At 36.6% G+C, this 23,456-nt stretch overlaps 1 protein-coding gene across 19 annotated transcripts in view; it reads left to right on the forward strand.

The window, feature by feature from the left end:
• The window catches only part of LOC113056007 (calcium/calmodulin-dependent protein kinase type II subunit gamma-like), a 64,133-nt gene that overhangs the window by 13,271 nt on the left and 27,406 nt on the right, over nt 1-23,456 (forward strand). For all 19 annotated transcript variants that reach the window (XM_026222452.1, XM_026222434.1, XM_026222435.1 and 16 more), the window contains exons 3-4: nt 17,736-17,795; nt 22,332-22,386. In XM_026222452.1, the coding sequence (XP_026078237.1) occupies nt 17,736-17,795; nt 22,332-22,386 (115 nt within the window). The remainder of the gene's footprint in view (nt 1-17,735; nt 17,796-22,331; nt 22,387-23,456) is intronic.

Raw genomic sequence — 23,456 nt, forward strand, 5'->3', positions numbered from 1 at the left:
ATAATAATACAACTTACTTTACTAAGAAACTAATTGGTTAAATTAATTGGAGCAGAGTGGAGGAATGGCCAGAATTCCATGATCTGGTGATTTTAATCCTGAATTTTGCTGAATTCAGCACTCGGAGTCATAAAGAATACTGCATTCTCTACTCTGATTGCCATGTATTACAGCAAGACTTAAGGGCATTGGATACTGAACAGCAGTGAGTCTTGGTCTAATTGATAAGCTGAAATCTGTATTGATCTATTTAAGCAGAGCGGTTTTAATGGCTTCATTTGTGTAGTGTTGTGCTGGGGGTTAGAGAAAAGCCCTGCTCCAAACTCCTTCATGTTGTACTGTGAAAGTCTTGCTGTACTGTTAAGGCAGGACAGGTGCCCTGAGTAATTTAACGTGCTGCTGTATTTGCCATGAAAGTGTAGAGTATGTGGAAGCATGTTTTTTCCCAGCCAGTATTTTTTTTTTTTGTACTTCTACAGCAACGTGAATTATCCTGAATGGATTCCCTGGAATAAAATGTGTACCTTGAATGCATTGTAAAAAAAATAAATATATATATATATATATATATATATATATATATATATATATATATATATATATATATATATATATATGTATAATATTATTATTATTATTATTATTTTGTTTTTATTATTATTATTATTTTTTTTTTTGCCAAATGCATAAATGTAAATAAATCATGCACAATAAATCTAGGAACATTTATTGAAATAAATGTGGTCCGTTTAATTGAAGCGATATGTTGGACAGGAAATCCATTAATCACAAGACGCCCTGTCCTATCTTGTATTGAAAGGGTTAGTTAAAACTACTGCTTGTAGAAGCAAGGCAGTGTAAGTCCTTGTTTAGCAGTTATCGCTCCCCCGCACCGTCTCTGAGGTTTTCAGAGGAGAAAACCTGGCTTTGGCGGTTTTAATGAGATGTTATCTGTGGACATCTCAGCTTCAGGAATGTCAGAGGAGTGGAGAAGAGTGAATTGTTTCTTGTTGAGTGTCATTTGTGGTATCCATCTCAGTCATTGTTATGAATACCTTTTACAACATTACCTTGCTAATCTTTACCTGAATCTGGAAGAACCAGGAGGTGAAGTATCTGTGAAAGATTTTCGCAGCTCTGCAGAAAATGGCCCTGCAGCGTTATGAGATTGAAGTTTTCGAATGGGTCAGTGGGTCATCATGCAGTCATTTTAGAATTTATATATATATATATATTATTTTATTTATTTTTCTCAGAAAGGCTTGTTTTCCTATTTGATTTGATTTGATTTCTTTAAATTTTAAAGTGTTGTTTGGAAGGGGTCTGACCTAATTTTGAGAATCACTGGGTCGTGAAACAATAGTATTGGTAAATCATTTATTTATTTATCCATATTTTCCTTCATTCATTCATTCAATTACTTAATTACATAATTACTTTTGTTCCCTTCTGTGGTTGCCTATCTTGGCCTGGACACTTTCACTTAAGCTTCGTTAATGTTTTTTGTTTTGTTTGATGATGATGGTTGTTTTTTTTGTCTTCATATTTGTTTTTCTAATATTCATATATTAAGAAAAATCAACAGAAAATATCAGTTCTTTAGTGTGAGAATATCAGTCACGAGGGGAAATAACGCAACACTTTGAAACAGTTTCTCTTGTGCTTCACTACAGCATTATCAGCGCTGGGGTGGATTATTATGATCGGAGCTGGATCATTCAAAATCAGTTTAGCAAGAGTAAGGAGTAAAGCAAAGGACTTTAACAAACAAGATAAGGTGCGCTCATGGAGATTTTCACGTTTTTGCTGTCATACCTGATAGGACTCGTACGTGTTTGCATTCTGAGTGGCCTATTAGCAGTGATCTTATCTCGTATGTAGTTATTTGTCAGAAGAAAGTGTGTGTGAAGTACGGCAGACATGCTCTCAGCAGGGGATAGTGTTCACAGACTCTTTGAAATTCGTTTTGAAAAGAACATTCTGCTTTGAGATTTGAAAAACAGCGAAAAATGGTACTGTTCTCTTTAGGATTTAGTAAAGGAAAATTGACCGCGTATGCAGTGCGAATATACAGTGCAAAATGTGTCTTTTTATGAGAAGTCTTGCCAGATTATATCATTTTTTTTGTGTACTGCAAAAGGCAAAATTGTTGATTGACTATTTAATGGAAAAGCTTCTCTTTTTAGTTTCCTAAAATTCCAAAAAACAAAACATCATGGGACTCGTATGTGAATCTTTTTGTAGTGAACTGAGTTTTTTTCTCTCTGGTGTTTACATTATATAATCCCTCTGATTTAATGAATGCCACTTACAGCATCACACGCGGGTTGCTGTTCTTTGGCGTGGGGCGTCCGCCTTGCTTTTGTTGTGCTGCCTCATTAAACACGGAGTGAGCTTTCCCTCCTCGGTTCTCTTGCACCGTCATGATTCTTCAAATATGGCTCTGCTGGTTCCTGCGAACAGCTGTTCCCCAGTTCCTGATGGAACATCTAATTTGCTGAAGATCAGAAAGCTTGTATGCTACACTCCAGCTGTCTTGTGTTGTTGCCCTGTCTGGATTTATTCAAAAAGCACCCCCACCCCCGCTGCAGGTATGAATGACTGCGTAGGAGCGAAAAACAGTGGACTAAACAGTTTGTGTGTGAGTATGCACAAGCTTATCTGTGTTTGTGCTTTAGGTCACTCCCAGAGAGCCTCATTTCTCCAAATATATCTACGCTCACGTCTGAAGGGACACACACCTTCTCCCTGGGCTATTCTTAGGCCCTTTTTCTCAGGTCCTGTCGTTGGTTCATCCCATCCAGGCATAAATTCTGATGCAGTCTAGTGGTCAAAAAACGAAATTGCTCAAAAATGTCAAATAAAAATAAAGTAAAAAATGTAATTAATTGTACTTTTTTATATAGATTTAATGCAAAAATTAGTGTAGTTTGCTAGCAATAGAAAACAGTTAGCAGACACCAAAAAATGACACACAACACACACACACACACACACACACTCTCTTCTTTTAAAAAAATTGTATTTTATATTATTATATATTATTATTTTATTGTATTTTATATTATTATATATTATTTATTATGTTATTGTATTTTATATTATATATAAATTATATTTAAGCATATATATATAATTTATATATAATATAAAATACAATAACTACTGGTACTATATATTTATAGTACCAGCAGGGTTTAGAGTCTCAATCCCTTTTCCTTTTCTCATTTTTTAGTCTTAAGTTTTAATAGTCTAAATAAACTTTTACCACTGCAAAGGACATTTTGCGCAATGGAGATGTTCTTCGTGGATGCCAATAAACAACCGTTTTTTAGGATTGTATAAACAAAGTATAATAACCATATTTTAATCCTACTGTTCCAGAGGCTTGCCTCACCTTGAGAGTTCCTCACAGCCCCGATGGCTCCTCTTCCTGTTCTTCGAGCCTGACACTCCCATTCTCCTTCCTGCATGCCCCACTTTCTCTCTGTCCTGCGTCTCACTCCTTTCTCCTCTTTCTTTCTCCAGAGGGCTACATTTGAATAATTCAGTCTTGTTACATTACAGAACGGGTCTGCGTTTTCTGAGATGACTATCTCCATCTCTTTTATTACAGTGTGAACCAACAAACGGCGTGCCTCATTCACAGGTGCGCTTATAGAGCCAGCCGTTTAGGTGTAATCAGATGCTATGGGACGCATCTTTGCACGCCTCCCTGATGCAGTTAAAATGCAGATGAAATGAGCTGAATTGGATTAAGCGGATTTGAAACATGATACAAGTTATGTTTGGTGATGTGTTCAACGGCTCATTGCATCTGTCAGATTGTTTGTGGAAAGATGATGCACCCGGACGATATATCATACACAGATTTGCATGTTTCTCTGTGAAGATATTACAGCTGTTGGCTTAAGTCATTAGATTGCTTACAAGGCAATTCTGTAGAGATATTACTCACACATTCTGATTTACCCTCAGTATTAAAATTTTCCAGTTAATATTTATCTCCTTTAAACATATATATATATATATATATAGGTTATTTCTCAAATTTAAAATGTTTAATATGTTCTACAAAAGATAAGAGAGAGAGTAAATTACATAATTTCCATTTTTGGGTAAACTGTCCCACTACATTTTAAATTTCCATTGACTGACACTTATGGAATGTTCAGTAATCAAAATGTAACTGTCAGTGTTGGTGTCATAATATTTGCATGCAGAATTGTGATTGGGTATCTTTCTTGTATCTATTTGCATACTGACATGCGATTGGTCTTTTTTGCATACAGTTTGACCACTTTAACCATTTATAGCCAGCTCTGCCTCACTTATGGTGCTTTTCCACTGCATGGTACGACTCGGTTCACTTTTGGGGGGTTTTCCACTGGGTAGAGTATAGCCGAAATCACAGCTCAGGAATTGTCTATGTCTTGTTTTATCTTAAGTGTATTTGATTTCATCAGATGACGGCTCAATTACAAATTAGGATTTTTGAGCAGATTAATCTTGGCAGGGAGAGTTGGTCAATATGTAGTCTTAAAGGGACGTGTTTCAGTCATTATTTAATTTTTAACCTGTTGTCTGACAACAGGAACAGTAAAATATATGAATTAAAACAGTTTTATTGAGAATTTGGCTAAATTAAAATACCATTTGTTAGCACAGAGAGATATAAAAGTAAAAGGTTATACGACGTGATGATGTCACAAATATGCTAATTAGCATATGACATCATTTAGCGACTTTTCAAACTGGTTTTAGTTACTTTCCATTGAAAGAAATTGGCAACACTCCAACTAGATTTAAATGACGACAGCCAGTGAAGGAGTGAACGCATCTGTTTTGAACAAGCACACTTTTTTTTTTTTAACAACCAAAAAGTTTCGTTGTCTGTTGCAGAGGTACATTGCTCTCGTTGATAGTTTGATGGCGCAACGTGAAATGAAAAGATTTTTTACGAGTTGTGGCACTGACGACTTGTGAATAATTCCACCCACTCTAAAGTGGTACTAAACTGCAGTGAAAACCTAGCCAAGTCGAGCCGTACCATACAGAGCCGAGTCGTACCACGCAGTGGGAAAGTGCCAATTGACTATCCCATGCTTCAGAAAATGTGCACTTTCCTATAGTGTGCAAGAAGCACTATAGCAAGTGGGTATGTTGTCCAAATATTCAGTATTCATAATAAGAATAGGTAAATACTCAGATATAGTACTGGGTCCATTGTGATTCTGTATTGGACACTTTACTATCCCATAAGGCTGCAGGAGTTGAGGATCTGTCACATTTTAAAAAGCTGGAAATATATGGCAGAGTATTGTGATATGGTAGTTCAACATGTACCAAGAAAGTGGTTAAATTGTAGATTTGGCAATGCTTATGTTATTGTGGCTGTTATTGTTAGTAGGTCATCATAGGTCAAAGAACTTATGGGTCAAACACTGCAACAGTCGCAGATGTAGTATATAAAAAATATGCTTTTATTTATGGTTGAAAAGCAAGTGCTTGATTGAATTCAATATTTACTAAAAGTATGGTTTTATTTATTTATTATTATTATTATGTTTTTAATTACAGATTCATTAAATTTTATTAATCAGTCTAGTTCATTAAACTTTAACAATTGAATGATTTATAAGTATGTGAATAGTAGTGCCCTCTGAAATGTGAAATATCTTTCAGATATTCATTGTTATCTGTTTTAGATTTCGGTGTTCTTTATGACCACTGCGTGCTCCTGAGGACAAATGAGTTTTCATAAATCTAATTGGCATGCATACTGTAATGAAACGTTAAAATTAATTTGATATTAGGTCAGGGGCTAGGTTGACTCCATTAACAGTAGCTTTGCCAAGTTTATTGTCAACGCTTGCATTTCCTCTCTCTATCTCTCTCTGTCCTTTTCAGATCTCGTGTCGTTGTGTGTTAGCATGATGTCTTTGGATCCCTCTCTCCTTGACCCATTTAACTCCCATGGTCTTTGTGCCTCTGGGCTCTACTCTTTCCTACGGCTCCCTCTCTCTATCACTCCCTTCTGTGTGTGGACATGAGTGGAGTTTTGTCTTTCATCTGACACCATGTGCATTCATCCATTCTTACAGCTGGGATGTGTGTGTGACGTGTCTTTTCACTCATAAGTTTATCTCTATGCCTAATTTTTTTCCCCACTAGAACTCTATGTGGTGACACATGCAGGATATTTATCCCATTGAGTCAAAAAAAAAATGTGATGTGATGATCAGAATTATGATGTATTTGTGACACCTGCAGAAATGTTTTTACCCTCTGAAATTCTGTGTATTTACATATTTATGTTTATCAAATGAAGTCATAAAACATTCATTTAATTTATATTTTAATTATTGAAAATTAAGCAAACTTTATTTTTTGGTAAACAAAGGGGGTTTACTATAAAAAATAAAACATGGAAGAAATGTGTGATTATTCCTCAAATTATGTTCGTTTCATTTTAAGTAGGCTAGTAGTAGGCTATGTACATTCTGATGAAAAATAGTAATAGATTTCTGGCAAATACTTTTATTTTGACGGGTTTACCTTTACAGTTCTGTGTATGTGATACTACAGTCTAAGTGAGTAAGTGAAGTGAAGTGACATTCAGCCAAGTATGGTGACCCATACTCAGAATTTGTGCTCTGCATTTAACCTCTGCACACACACAGAACAGTGAACACACACACACACACACACACTGTGTGCACACACCCGGAGCAGTGGGCAGCCATTTATGCTGCGGCGCCCGGGGAGCAGTTGGGGGTTCGATGCCTTGCTCAAGGGCACCTAAGTCGTGGTATTGAAGGTGGAGAGAGAGCTGTTCATGCACTCCCCCCACCCACAATTCCGTCCGGCCCGAGACTAGAACTCACAAAAAAAAAATAGGGCCATACAGGAAATCATAGGTCCCTACAGTAGACCTCTGCCTGCTGTTCGCCCAACGCCTTAAAACCGAAGTATCTCCATATAATGGAGCCAGTTGTCCTTTTTTTTATACTAGTTCTGTAGCCTCCAGGCTGGTTGCCGATGCCGCCATGTTCAATGAGACAACACGCAAGGGGAGGGGGGAAAAAATCAAAGAGGCAGGGGCGAGCACAGAGAAGACAAACAAGCAAAGAGGTGGAATCAGAATTAAATATAAACAATATATCGATATATACGATATGTCAAAATCTATATCATATTTTAATATGGAGATATCGCCCACCCCTATGCTGATGTCTGTACCATCTATGTTTGTATTGAATGTAGGCTACTTACTGTGCAGTTACTGCCGTTAATTTTAGATGGTTACTGTTATTGTTTTCAATAGGTAAAAGCAAGTTTGGCCTATTAAATACCAAATAAACATGTTGTTTATGCCTAATTCTTGTTTATTGCTTAAAAAAAGCATCGGAAATCGGTATCGGAATCTATCAGTTTGCCTGTAAAAAATCAATATCGGAATCGGCCATGGAAAATCATGATTGTGCATCCCTAACAAATATCTGTGGATGCACATTTACTCATGCAAAAAAAATGAAACCACTAAGTGGTATTGTTGCATCGATGGTATTGGTTATCACATTAAAAGAGCTCGACCAGATACATCCTTTCATTCAGTCATTGGTTTGTTAATTAGTGTTGTGTCGGGTGTTTGGTTTGGGACTTTTTATTAGTACATGTGGAAGGAATTCCTGCATGGCTCGCCCTGTTTTACTGAGACTCTAATAACAGCAGCATTTGGAAAAGAGAAGATCTGTCCTAAATGTCACAGAGAAAAGCTTAAATGGCCTTTGAGAAATGACCGGGGTTATAGAACGTCACACAGAGATGGGGGCGATGTGCAGCTAAAAGGTATTACATGACGCACACCACCTTTGCCCGCTGCTCTGAAATATTCATTGAGAGGCTGTTTCTGATGAGCTGTAGCTTTCAGTTTCTGTCTTCAGGGAATAATCTGTTCTAATTTGCCCCCTCAGGCCACGGCGGGGGCTGAGGTGTATGTTGGGAATGTATTGTTTACATCCGTACCACCTGCAGCTTGGTTACCGTTGTTTTGGACCACAGGTGCAGTGTGAGCATTGAGCTCAGTTCCGTATTTCCCAGAATCCCCTTCTCTGATGATTTCGCTAGCCCCTGTGGAAAGTATGAATGCAGTGCTGCTGTCTGGAGATTCAGAGTGCTGTTGGTGGATGGCGTAATTGTACAAATGCTGTTTCAACACTTCCCAACCACTTTCACTAAGTGCTGAATCACTTAGGCTGGTGATGTAATGTTTTTGATTAAAAATGCTTAATGCAAAAACAACCATGTTGGGGCAACATTAAAAAGAGGTTGCATTGCGTATAAATTTGGAATTCTATTTGGTGCCGTTACTGGCAAGAAGTAGATCCTTAGAACACCTAAAAACACCTGCTAACTCAAGTTATAGTCTTGTGAAATAAATTATTAACACAACTTTGTAAAAATTTTTATTATAGCAGTATTAGTATTTTAGCCAGTGTTTTTGTACTGTTGTAGTATTAGTCTTAATGAAATATTATATTTTATTAAATATTAATATTAGCTTTTATTTTTATATTTTACGTTTAATTTTAGTTTGTTTTGTCATTTGTATTAGTTTTTTTTTTGTTGTTGTTGTTTTTTTAGACTTTTTAACAACATGAGAGTTGTTCAGCTTTAGTGTGTTTCTCACAGCCTCGTTTTCATCTTTGTGTAATTTAATGATGTCTGCTCTAAGGTCTATAACAATACTCACCACTAATAAAGTTGGGTTCAATGTTCTTTCTTTTTATACTCATTCAGTGTGGCTCTTTGTCTGTCCCTTGAGGTGGCATCTGTTGCTTCTCATATAAATTTGGCTGAATCAAGCATATTTACAAGCTTTGCCGTGACACTAACTGTAACGTATTTCAGGCCTGCAGACCTGGACCAGATCAGAACGTTCTCAGTTGTTTTGGCCTAGCGCATCAGGGCTAATTCAACAATACCGCAGAGGATTGTATTCCCAGAGCAATTACACCAGGAGTTTAATATAGTTTGAGTAATGGGATGAGATCAGGAAAGTCTTTGTAACCAGCCATTTTAGATGTTGTGGTGCCAGTGTTAGACTTCTAGGAAGGAATTGCCCTGAATTGCAGCAATCTTGAGCTTGAATCCCAGTCTTGTATAAAGACATTTTGTGCTCTAGCTAGTCTTAATCCTCAAGGGTCCGAGAATTAGTTTCAAGAGTATAATTGCAGATTCATTTTAATTTTAACTAATAAATATTAATAGAGAGTAATTTCTCGCTGCTTAGATTTTCTTTTTACCTTAGGTTCAATATTATTTTCCATGTCTAATCTAAAAGTTTTTCGTTCTTTGATTTGAAGGTTTGCAGTATGTATTTATGCAGCCTGTTTATTGACATTGTTTATGTGCAATTTTTTATTATTTTTTTAAATACCATTTTAACTTTTATATTTCCCTCAGGACAGCAGTATTGTGGTGTTGTTATCATGGACAGAAAAGAGGAATTTCACAGAGGGCCATCTGTTGAAAATATCAGATCAGAATAGTCAAGGAGGGGCATTATGAAACCAAAAAGTGTAGAATAGGAATGTAGGAAGACGAAGCAGTGGAGATCTGAGATGCAGACGCTGTGGCTTTGCTGGCCAGTGCCTAGGGACAGCTCTGTCTGGGTCAGATATATTCTGATAGCCTGCTGCTCGGGGCTCATGACGGTTTTTTTTATGATGTCACATTGCAAAAAAGACGGCTTTCCTCATTAATGTTAATTAGGGAATGCTGATGTTGCTAGCTAGCATTCAGTTCATGGGTGAGGTTTTGGTTTAAGTCCAAATTTAATTCAATCCATTATGTGATTATATAACGAGTAGAGCTGTAATCAAGTTAGGCCCGACAGGACCCGAGCCCTACAGATTTCGGCCCGAGCCCAACAAGTAAATTTTGATTGACAGCTTTTTAAAAGCCCGAACCCGTTTACAGCCCGACATTATTCAAATGTGTGCACGAAGTATTTGTACTTTGTTACTTGACACCTCTGATTAATATACAAAAGTCCACTGGCTACTTAATCTCACTGAGTGCTGCTTGATGTTTCTATTAGATGCTTTGTTAAAAAATGTCAACCAGCACTTTTCCATATGCCATAATTTAACATTTTACTTGGAATTTATTCTTTTTTTACTAACACTATTTATAAAAAATGAAATATGATAAAAAAATACCTCATATCATGTTGAGTGGCAACCACCTACCCACCCACTCACTCATCCACCCACGCACTTTCCCCTGAACTTACGCCCACGCACCCACCCACTCACTCACAAACCCACCCAACCCACTTACTCAGACTCACTCACTCACCCTCCCACTCACTCACTAACCCGTCCACTCACTCACTCACTCACTCACTCACTCACCCATGCGCTAACTCACTCACTCACCCACCCACTCACTCACTCACTCACTCACTCACCCACCCACTCATTTTAGGGACTTGGGATGTGTGTACATGTGGTTGTGGTTGGTATCTCACCCACTCACCCACCCACTCACTCATTTTAAGGACTTGGCATGTGTGTCTGTGTGGTTGTGGTTTGTATGTGAGTGTTGTGAAGACTGGCAGTGTGCCCAGCATGGATTTGGCCTGGATCTTATCTATTTATTTATTTATTTTAAAGCCCATGTGACCTCAGCCTTACCCTCTGATGGTGAAGAAAGTCTTTCCCAGAGCATTATGTAGAGTATTAATACTAGAGTATTAAATGACTATAGTTGGTTGACACATGCAGGTGCTGTTTCTTTAGAGTATTGCATTACCTAACTGCTGACATCCCAATACAGCTAGTCATAGTATCAATTAAAAACGAGGCATTAACCAGCATAACTAATGGTAGATTTTTCCTTTGTGGAAAAAAAAGGTTTTAATAGATTATGCAATTTGTATATATATATATATATATATATATATATATATATATATATATATATATATATATATTACACATCATATTTTTTTTAAATGGAGTTCTTTGTAAGCTCAAATGTTACTCTATTTTATATTATAATGCACATAATTCAGTGTTTTCTGTAACTCTAAACTCTTAAGTCTGCTTGATATTATTTTCTTGGGGCTGCTCCTTCAACAGCAGCCTCCTGTCATATTTAAGATTCATCATTGGAAAAAAAAATTTCATTTCATCATTTGGAAAATGGAAAAACATCGGTGACCAGCTGCTTCTAGCAGATATTGACAGGCTATTAATTGTCCAGGCTCATACTGACTTACGCTGTGGATCCAGACCTGTGTCCCTGCGGATCTGCTCTCCTCTGCGTCTGCTCCTTTCTGTCGGCCACTGCAGTTTTGTTGATTGCGACAAACACAGGAGTGCCTGTGGGCCAGTAATTGAGCCCACAGATCTCTGAGCTTCAGCACAATAAAGCAAAACACTGACACCCACACTAAAACACACGCGCACAGAGTCTCTAAATGGCACGGGTGATGAAGCAATTAAACACTTCAGCATCCGTATCCATATTAGGATTGAACATTTTCTATTGGGGATGGGTTACCTGAGTGTGTTTTGTGTGTGTGTGTGTGTGTGTGTTACGATTGTTTCAGTCGACTGCCTCTGAGCTCCTCCTCCTTCCCTCTGGCATCCTAATGAAGGCATTATCTTGACAAGTCACGGAACATGAAACCGCTGTAATTTGGCTTTTATCATTGTGTTTACTAGTTGGGAAACATCCTTGCCAGCTTAAATCAAAGCAGAACACTTTATTTTTTATTTTTAGGTTATTCTTTTTCTAAGATTGATGGGACCACTGACTTCCATGGTATTGAAAAAACAAATTGTTAATGTTTGCATTTATTTATTTGATCTAAAGTGGTGTGCATTGCCTTGTTTTTTTTTATCAGTTAATGCACTTTTTTGCAAAGAAAATAAAAATATTTATATGAATTAATTGTATTTATTTATTTATTTTGCGCAACAAAGACCTAATAATCCAAATGAATACAAATAAAATATTTTTGAAAAAAAAAAAAAAAAATCAGTGTGGACAATTATCATTTGGATTAGTTCATGCATTTCCTAGACGGTATATGTACTGAAATAATACGATCAAATTTAATATAATATATTGAGCAAAATAATTTTGTGTGTATTATGCATCAGGGTAGTTGGCAAACGGGCATTTTGCCTGAGGTTTTGACTCATTTTCGGATGAATATATGTATTTCTGTCTGTCTGTATGTATGTATGTATGTATGTTTGTATATGTATAAAAGACCCTATTTAAGACCCAAAGTCACAACACCAGCTCATTTATTTCTCAGAGGATAAGAGGACCCGGAGATTGTTGCTGGCCACATTGAGTCCTCAGCACAGGATGTACAAATCAATGTACTTCACAGGAAAACACTCCATTATAATGCAGCAGGTGTGCACATCTGTGCTTGGACACGGAGTGTGCTTGTGCATAAGTGATTCTTGGATGAACTAGTGGTTCATCGGGGTACTGAGGAGGCTTCCCTTATAGATACAATTATTCCTCAAGTTTTACTTTTTAAATATCCTGTTTTACTTAAATACATTCCTTCTTTCCTTTGTGTGCAGTCACATTTTTGTTAGTGCACTCTAGATTTTGTTGTTACTTCCATGTAAATCTTCAGTAATACATTTTTGTTCAAAGGACCTTTGCTTTTGCTTGGTGTGCGGATTCCCTTTTTCTTTTAGTATTTTACTTAAATACATCCCATTGTGGAAGTAAAATGGGTTTTTGTGTTGACTAAGTCAGTGTATGATGTCAACAGGAAGTGTGATTGATAAGGGGAGATTTCTGCTCTGCCCAGGATTATTCATATTCATAGAGTAAATGAATGAGTGAAGGAACAAAGGAGGATCTGCCATATGAACTGATGATGTCACACACACGCACATGCAGAAGCTTACAGTGTAGATGCTCACGTAAGGGAGGTGTGATTTTGCTTCATTAAGTACTTGTCTCGTGAAATCCTTTCTCTTACACACACACACACGCTCAAACACACACTGCCTCTGGTGATTAGGGGCACTTTTGCGTCAGTATTCTAATCTTTCTAGACTTTCTATCCCATTCCATCCAATTCATTTCCAGTTCCAGTTAGTTAACTTCCAAACCAGTTTCAGTGCCAACTTGAATTTTAATTCCATTTAAAATTCTTCTAATTCTGCAAATTTTCAACTATTTGCTTTATTAATAACTTCTCTTTTAAGTTAAATTGTAATTTTATTTATACTCAATTCTAGTTTCAGTAAATCACTTTCTATTGTCTATTGAAGGATCTTAATTAAATTGATCCTAATTAACTTGACAAACAAGTGTTTACATTTCCATTCCACGCATCATTTAACGCTATTTTGAATATTACAGCTGTTTTGAAGATCTGTGCACAATATCTATGAACATTGTATTAAAAGCTCTATTTGACATTCAGTGTTTTTGTTCTAGTGTTTGGCCTCCTCTCTGTAACCTTTCAATGGCTCTCTTTTTCCCCCAGTGTCAGGACAGAGGGCCCTTCCTATCTCTACCCTGCGTTTAATTATGCATCAGATTAGAGGGCTGTGTGTGTCTGTAATACAATTACTGCAGCATGAGAGTGTGTTATCTTCCGTAGTGAAACTGAAGTAGTTTTGATAGCAGCACGCTGCTGTCTCTCGGTAATATAGAAGGGAGTTTCCTCTCCAGTCACTTTTGGGACTCTGAAACTTCTGAGATGCAGTAGAGTATCTTAAAATGTATTTGTCATTGATGTATTCAGCTTTTGCCTTAGTGGAGCTTAATCAGTCGTCATGTAAATGAGGCTGAAGATCAGACCGTTCTTTCAGCGGATAGCACTTTCAGTCAGTGTGAAACTTTTTTCAGTTTTTACATTTATATAATTAGCAGACACTTCTATCCGAAGGTATATGGTTTATCAGTTCATGCATTCCCTGAGGATCGAGCCCATGACTTTGGTGTTTCTAGTTTGAGCTAGAGGAACTCATTTTACTTTACAGGATATTCAGCAAGAGAATGTAGAGCAAAATTTGAATTGATCTCTCTGGAATTGATTGGATTGTAAAAAAATGGGAATAGAGCCAGATGGTTGAAGGAGGCTTTTCTTTTACTCTGATAACGAAAAGATTGCAATTGATTTGATGCTGTATTAGCACTTCCAAGTTTCATATTGGTATGCATATTTTGCTGCTACTTGAATTAGTTTTTTATTTTCAATGTAGTGTGTCATCTTGTATCTTTTTGGAGCATAAATGTAGGCTGTGAACATAAAAATAAATATCATGAGGAAGTATGTAGAGTTTAAAGCGTCTATTTTAATGCTAAACCAGCTCATTCTGACAGACAGTAGTCATACATTTAGCTAGTGTGTGGGTATGATGGTGTAGATATTCTGATGACCTGAAATATCCTCACCTTTATGGCTGTTTTATGAGATAAGCAGAAATAGAGAACTGAAAGGAGGAACATCAACATGTTTTGTTTGTGTGTGTATGTAAATATATATATATATATATATATATATATATATATATATATATATATATATATATATATATATATATATATATATAAACAATGGATTTCTCTTTGCTTCAGCTGCTAGTTCATAGGATCACACACATTGTGTCTCTTAGCTGATCCGGTAACAGGGATTTGGTGCCATCTTGGCACTCTTCTGCTTCTGCGGTTGGAGTATGTGTGGTCAGTTTGCCAGAAGTGAAAGGGCTGTGGAGCAAAACAGCATTTGTGCCAGTGGCATGCTAAGGGTTAATCTTCCACTGGGTCACAGGGCAAGATGGGAGAAGATCTTGTTAGCCTGGAGCATGTCTGCTGTGTGTGTGTATGTGTGGTGTTGCATGTTTGAAAGGCTAACACCTAATCTAGCTCAGAGAGAAAGAAAGTCAACAAGACAGAATGGGGTAGTGATAGCACAATATATGGAAAATGATAATGTGTGTGTGTGTGTTTTACAAAGCAGAACATTTACATAAAAAATTTTTTCCTCCTAGTGTGTTTCTATAGTTCTGTTCCCAAACCATCACTTAGTGCCTACCTTGACAACTGCCTTCTAAGGGAGCATATTGACTGAAATGTAACTTTATAAGTCAGCGATTTGGAATACTGTACACATTATTTTAGTAGATTTGGATGTGAGCATTCTCCTAATGTTTCAACAATTTATCATATTGTTATATAATATCCTAAAAAGCATAACAATTTTTTTTTTAAGGCTAAAGTTCTGAATGGTACCTTTGTATTCAGTGAATTGTATTCTCATATTTATATATTTAATTTCTTCTTCCACCATCTTGGATGATTTTATTTTATTTTTTTAAGTTTGTCATTGATTTTAACTAAGCAGTGCATGCTGGTATTGACCTCACTGTGAATCATACATGCAATGCTGCCTTTAAAAATTTGACCGAAAGAAGGTCTCTTTTATGCTGCCTACATTTTGGAACAGTCTTCATGTCAAGAGCACACCTTAAAATGCCGCCTACGTAGACAACCCACTAGGTTTGGACTAGAGCCAGTTAGGAGGCCAACTAGACTCCGCTTCCCAAAACATCTTGCTTAAGCATGTCAGATTAGACAGCATTGAAACTGAAGACTGACTCAAGCTGATGTGTTAATTGCAGAGATCTGGGTGGATGAAAGTCATCAGTATTACATTGTCCATACCGGTTGCACAACATGCATGTACTGATGTGGTAATTCACATCACTCTTCTCTTCATTAGATCCTATAAGTACATACATAGTAAAGTTGTCATTCCACTCCTGAGTGCTCAAGTAATGACAGAGATTCGAGGGATAAAGTTCAGAAGGGGCGGGTTGGGAGCAATGGTGTTTCATGTACATGATGACTGCAAAGCAAGATGACACTGTTGTTTCAGCCGATGCAAGTTAACTTAAGGACATGACTTGTTTGAGACTTTTGAGATGGCCCTGATATTTACTTGATATTTAATCAAATATATTTGGCAACTTAGCAAATGTATTTTATGTTGTTGCCAAGACAAGATCAGTTAAATCAGATTAGTGTTCACTAATAATTAAAGTGCCCCTATTATGCCATGTTTTGTCTCCTAAAATAGGTTTACATGCATGCAAGGTGATGTTAACCACACAAACAAGATACTGTGAGGGCGGGTCAAGTTGTTAGCGGACAGCCAATGTAGAACATAGGTGGGGATTATGCAAATGTGTTACACCATGACGTGTAGCCATCACAGAAGTGGGATTCAAATTACTGACTACACGGTTTAGTCAGTTCTTTCTTTTGGGATCCAAAAACTTTATTTATTAATAATGGGGCACTTTAATTCATTTATGTTTTGAATAGCACTTTTCATAAAACATACCGTTTTAAAGCAGCTTTACAGGAGATGCGTGTTTCTACATTACAATTACCGTATTGTCCGGACTATAAGTCGCACTTTTTTTTCATAGTTTGGCTGGTCCTGCGATTTATAGTCAAGTGCGACTTATTTATCAAAATTAATTTGACATCAACCAAGAGAAATTAACCAAGAGAAAACATTACCGTCTACAGCCGTGAGAGGGAAGCCCTCTTGTGGCTGTAGGCGGTAATGTTTTCTCTTGGTTCTAAATGAATGCGACTTATAGTCCAGTGCGACTTATATTTGTTTTTTTCCTCATCATGACGTATTTTTGGACTGATGCGACTTATACTCAGGTGCGACTTATAGTCCGAAAAATACGGTATGTGAAAATATAGCTTGCTTTTTCACTTTTCTCTGTTTTTTTTTGCATAAATGTATCAAATGTTTTTAAACAAAGCCTTTTGTCAATTGGGTAATTTATCATTTTGAAATTAAATTGATCAAGTTTTGAGGATGTTTAGATCTTTTTAGAGCTAGAAAGCCAGATAAAAATGGTGATTTAAAATATTTTTTTAATGCAGTTTGATCTGCAAAGTCTTGTAAGCAAAATATGAAAGCTAGCATAGCCCGTCTGAATATAATCTGTCAAAACATTGTTTATTTGACATTAAAGCCTATTATTTTCTTTTAAAATATGAATCACATCCAATGTTACTGGCCTCCAGCAGTGCATAGTGGGTGATCTTTACACTGGGAGGATGAATAAACCCCCGTCAAGACATTGAGCCTGCTATTTAGTCTCTCCGCACTTGTGGTGTGTGTGGTGCAAGTGTGAGAATATGAGCCCTCGGGCTTGTTTGTTTAATTTTACACAACATTCATCCTTTGAGCTCACACACAACTATATTACAAGTTTCAGTAATAAGCCTTAGATTAGCTTGAACATCACACCCACTGTTACAAACAAACACACACACACAAAATGTACAGTGTCTTATCATGACAGGACCAAATGTGCAGACCCTGGTTAACTTGGGATATGTTTCTGCAGTTTTTTTATGCTTTGCCAATACAATTAGAATACATTTTCTGCATGTAAATTGTAGATCTACATTTTTATTTTATTTTTTCATCTCTCTGAATTGTTTATCCCCCTTACCTCTCCAGCATTGTGTTTCACATCTATGACACCTGTGGAAAAATGTTCTCTCTTCTTGGAGGAGAGGACAGAGCTGCTTGCACCTCAGATGATATATCCCTCTTATTTTATAGCTGTGAGAACAAGCAATCAGCCATCTCAAATATCTAACCTGCTTCTCTCTTTCTCTCTCTCTGTCCTCTGAAGATCATCAGAAACTGGAACGTGAAGCCCGAATCTGTCGTCTACTCAAACACCCCAATATCGGTGAGCTTGATCCTCATTATGCTCATTATCTTTTTTTTTATTTACTTTTTTTATTTTTATTTTAGAATAACAGTAAAGCCATTAAAACTATTAAAAGAGAATATTTGAAGTATGATATTTTTGAGTTCTAAAACTGTTTAACAAATAAAAACTATTTTATCTTTGAGCTTCAGGATCATGACTATTTCATGACCCAGCTCTACTCATTCTAATCATTCTCTCAACAAACCTCATATGGTGCATCATGGGATGTTTTAGCTGCTTTTCTAGTTCATCCCGACCTTTAAAAATGGTTTTGGAAAGAAATATTAATGCACAATGTGTTTTTTGTGTACAAACTTCATTAAGTCTTCATATCATTTTGTAATAAAACATACAGTAACATACTGTTTGGGGTCTGTAAGATTTAAAAAATAAATATTATTTTATTCAGCAAAGACGCATTAAATTGATCAAAAGTGACAGGGAAAAAGATTTCCATCTCAAATAAATTCTGTTTTGACCTTTTATATTCATCAATGAATCCAAAAAAAAAATGTCACCGTTTCCACAACTGTTTTCAACATTAATAAGAAATGTTTCTTCAGGACCAAATCAGCATATTATAATAATTTCTAAAGGATCATGTGACACTGAAGACTGGAGTAATGATGGTGAAAATTCAGCCTTGCCATCAGAGCAACAAATTACGTTTAAAATCTATAAAAAAATAAAAAAAATCTGTATTTTTTATCCTAAAATGCAACCTTGATGAGCATGACATACATGTTTCAAAAACATAAAAACTCTTATTCACCCTAAATGTTTAAATGAGACTCAATTTAGTTTAAACTTTCAAATGGTTGTGAACATGTGAGTTTGACGCTGTGAGCATCTGCAGCTGTGTGAGTGTTTATGACTGTGTGTGTGTCTGTGTGTGTGTGTAAGCTGGTGCCAGAGATGACAGTGACTGAATTAGGTTGAAGTATTTTTGCAGCAAAACATACAATGTCCGGCGGAACAGCCTCTCACAAGTCATTGTCTTAAAGAATGTGTGAACTAAAGAAAAAAATAAGAACTTTGAGGAGGAAAATTAGCTAATAAAGGGCAGAATTGAGTAGGCAGCAGTAGGAGAATGAAAAACAAGGCAATGAGGGAATTAGAAGGATGAGTGGGGACAGAAAGTGGCAGAGACTGATTGATAGAATGAGGAGAAGACCTGAGAGAGAAAAACAACTGAAAAAAAAACAAGCAGAGCCATCGATATGGGGGCGATGGCGACAAAGAAAGAGGTGAAGGTAGAGGGATGGAGAGATCAGCAGAGAGAGATGGAGAGGGAAAGAAGAGAAGAGGAGTGGAGCTCTATAAATAACTGCTGAGGTGGGAGATGCTGGTGGGCAGCAGTTCAGCCCAAATACCGTCATTATCACCAATGAGCTCTGAAGCACGGCAATAGAAGAAAACCATGAAGAAGATGAAGAAAGACATACCTGGTTGAAATATTGTATAACGCAAATTATATTAGATGTTCGTTAATTATAGGTGAACTTATCTTTTGCTTCATGTTCATCAAGTATCAAATCATAAGAGAGAATAATTAAATGGAAGGATCTCACTGGAATATTTACTTGGATCATGGTTATTAAAATATAAGCCATTTCTCTTTATTACTTTTCAACAAAAATAACTACATTGTGATATAGTCTATGTTACCGTGATAATAAGTCAAACTGTGTTATATATTTATACCCCTGGGGCCGTGTTACAGAAACATCCAACGCTAGAAGCCTGTCTTATCTGTTTGGTAACCATGGTGATTTCAGTAAGGATCTCATTTAGGACAGAAGATTTGAGACAGAAAGTTTCTGTAACACAATCCCTGATATATATTTTGAGGTTATTGCTTTTGCCTGCTTGGGTGATTAATATAAAGTTAAAAGTTCACCTTTCGCAATTTTAAAGGTGTCGTTTTATTAGGCTATTGCTGCACGTTTCTTTGTGAAATTGAAATTTAAAACAAACCCCAAATCAAACGAGTAAGTTACACAAATAAATGAAATCTCTTAATATGAACAAACTAAGGCTTTGCCTGTATTCTTTCCATTTTAAATAAGAGGTAACCACTGGATTTTAACCATGATCCAAACAAACCTGCAGTATACATGCAGCATGAGTAGTTTCTAATCTAAATTAGACTGTATAATTTCTAAATTTGAAGCAAAAGCAGAATGGTCTGACTTTAGTTTTGTGAAACCATACTATATAAAACTTATCTGAATGATTCAGCAGACGAACTGAACGAGATGCAGATTCACTCTCTGACAGCAGGTGGCGCTTATGAATAGCAGTGATAGTGTTTCCTAGGTTACCGCTGTAAACAAAGCAGAACTGCTTATGAACACTACTTAAATGTGCATTGTTCAGAGGCAAGATCTTTTCTAAAGTTCCCCACAGAGATACATTCATATAAACTACTATTCCAGTTAGGGGTGCACCGATATATATCGGCCGATGATTAATGCACATCTCGTCAGTAAAGACGGTTATCTAATCAGCGGTAAATTCCATCAGGTGCGTGATTTCACCTAGAGCAGCTGTTACTACACAATGCCGTTGTTAATTGACAAGCTGCGCAAATCCATGTTCATTATCACCATTGATTTGCGCAGCTGCTCTATGTGAAATCACGCACCTGATGGAATTTACCGCTAAATAGATAACCGGCTTTACTGACTAGATGCGCATTAGTCATCGGCCGATGTATATCGGTGCTTCCCTAATTCGAGTTGTATTGCGACTTGTTTAGCATCTCAACCGATCACATGATTGAATAGTTTTTCTACCGGCTCGCGGTTAATCGTTACATCCCTACATTTAATGTTATATAACTCATCTAAGTTACATCCGCTGTCTTTTACTTCTATGTAGTTCTACTGTCTGGCATCTTCCAAACCTTTTGAATCGTATCCCACACTGACCTCAACTTCACACTCCTATCCAGTTTCTTTCTCCTCCATTCTCCAGGTCTCACTCCTTCCTCTTTTTTTCCCACTATCCCACCGCCTTTCCATCCAATGTGTTTTCTTATTCTCATTTCTGTTCCCCCTCTGGCGATGGCATCACCTTTATCCTGCTTCATCACCTGTATCGGTCTCTCTCTCCTTCACTTTCCCTTCTGTCTTCTCTCCTCAAGTGGACAGCTTGTCATGTTTTCTGCTTGGGCTGCACATAAGTGCTAAACAATAGAGCCAATGAAGGAGGAGAGATGGAAAGAGAGAGAGACAGTCTGAAAGGTTAAAGAGGAGAGAGGACTGAGTGCTCATCGCTACTGGCACAGTTGGCACACACTAATGGATATCTCTCTTTCACTCAGCTAGTCATGTGTTTGTTTGTAATTTACTATAGTTTGTAAAATGTTCTCTGTCAGCAATACATTATATTAAAAATACTAATCATCATATTAAATAGTCATTATTTTTGCAGTTATTAAACACTTCAAATTAACTATTATTATTAAATTACAAATATTTTAAGGAAGGTGATGTGTGTAATGATAATGCTGATAATTATAAAAAGAAAAATATGATAGATATAGAAGATATAGAGTAAATAAAAAAATAGAGGCGAAATGTGTAATTTCAAAACTTGTGAAAAATCACCAAATGAACTTCACCTTAAATATACCCAATTTTATTATAGCCGAACCTATTTCTGTTCTCTCAAATCTTAGTGCCTTCCGGTTCTGCCAGTTCAGACATTTGTTTTTTGCTAAATATTGATATACCTTACTCTACAGATATTAAGTGCAGATGCCAATTTCCATTGTTTGACCTCTCTCTGAATGTTTAGGACTTTATTAAACTGGAGCTTCTGTAATTAATGGCATGATCGTGGCTCGTGTTTGTAGTACCAGTGTCAACATGCTAGGTCCTTGCTTGTCAAACAATCACTCTGAGGGATATTGACTTGCTGCATTACTCTAATAATGTAGAAGTAATTTATCTAATATATGTATTTTCCAGCATCAGATTTGCCTCAGTCCCTTTGTTATTTATCATCCGTCTCTTTCCTTCCCTCCTTCAACTAGTTGCTATGTTGCTCTTTCTCTCAGCGCTCTCATAAGGCCTCTGCTATTCTGGGCAGTGTTTACTCAACTCTCTCTCCTTATTTCTCTCTCTCTCTCTCCATCCAACCCCCAACCCAATACACTCGGTGTGTGTCACTGTCTACGTGACATGCGGCTTGTGTACATAAGTGAGCTTGTCATCCATCCTCTCTCTCTCTCTCTTTTCGATGGATCCTCTTTGTGTTATTTAATTTCGCCATGTGCTCATTATGGTTAACTTAAGCCTGAAAACGTGCTTCGTAACTGTAAGCATCACTATAATAGCATGTAATTGGACGTATGCCGTATGTTCTCATCAGATGTCATGAATACTGTGTGATGGAGTGAAGAATGCTCAAGATGTCCCTCTCATTATAATAATGTGCTTTCATAATGCATCTCTGTGTAGATGTTGTTTAATGCGGATTCTCCTGTTATCTTTTCAACCCCAGTTCGGCTCCATGAAAGCATCTCAGAAGAAGGTTTCCATTACCTGGTCTTTGACCTGTGAGTATGACCGAAACACACTCACACACACAAACACACACCTGTGCTGTGTGACTCAGCAGTATATCACTGTAACTTGAAACATAATTCTATAGGTTCAGTTTCAAATCGAGTGAGCTACCTCACTACCTACATAGGAAACTGCCTTTTAAGACATCATTGTAACTGAAATGAAATCTAATAATTAAACAAATTTAAAACATTCTACATTCGGCAGTAACACAACACAGCATTTTTCAGTATTGAAGGATTTGTTTTTTCTTAAAGAATTCAGCAAAAAGAAGGCATCTTTGTTTGTGGTAATTGAAATTAAGCTCAAATAAAATACAGTATATAGAAATGCTGTTTTGCAACTAATTGAAAAAAGTTATAAGTACTACAATTACTAAACCTAAATAATAAAGTTAATCATGTTAAAAATAACATGTTAATCAGTTATTTTACACATGATAAAACCGTGCACTTAATTTGCTTGGAAAATACTTGCAAATACGGCAATAAATTTATACGGCCATAAACTTTTCTTTTTTTTTTTTTTTTTACAGTAACCCAGCCTAATAATGACTAATGACTAATTTGTCTATTAACAGTATTGCTCTTAACAGAACTGTGTTTTGTCACTAGTGCAGTGGACGTTATCAGAGCATATAAGCCCTGCCCACGTGAGGCACGCCGCTTCCTTGTCACGCTGTTCTGTAGTTTATTCAAAGTTTATTCATTCTGAACGTGTTTGAATTAATATTAAACCATATTCCACCAAAATACATCACTGCACTCCCTTGGGTCCGCAGCAACCACACGTGAAGTCGATTGGATGAATGCTTCTCGAAATAATAAAAATGAAAACAGATAGACACACAGAAATGCCGGCCTTTATTAGAGAGAGAAATGTTTAGCCCTCCTCTCCGAGGCTTTGAATATTTGGTGTTGATTACTACCGAAGCTCAAAAAATGGTATTCGGAGCAGCCTTAGTAATATATATATATATACAAAAATAAAGTGACAAAAGCAATTTACAAAGAATTACTAAATACTGAAAATAAAAAATAACGGCTAACCATTAAAATGA

The sequence above is a fragment of the Carassius auratus genome, chromosome 37 (assembly GCF_003368295.1).
Source record: "Carassius auratus strain Wakin chromosome 37, ASM336829v1, whole genome shotgun sequence".
Lineage (NCBI taxonomy): Eukaryota > Metazoa > Chordata > Actinopteri > Cypriniformes > Cyprinidae > Carassius > Carassius auratus.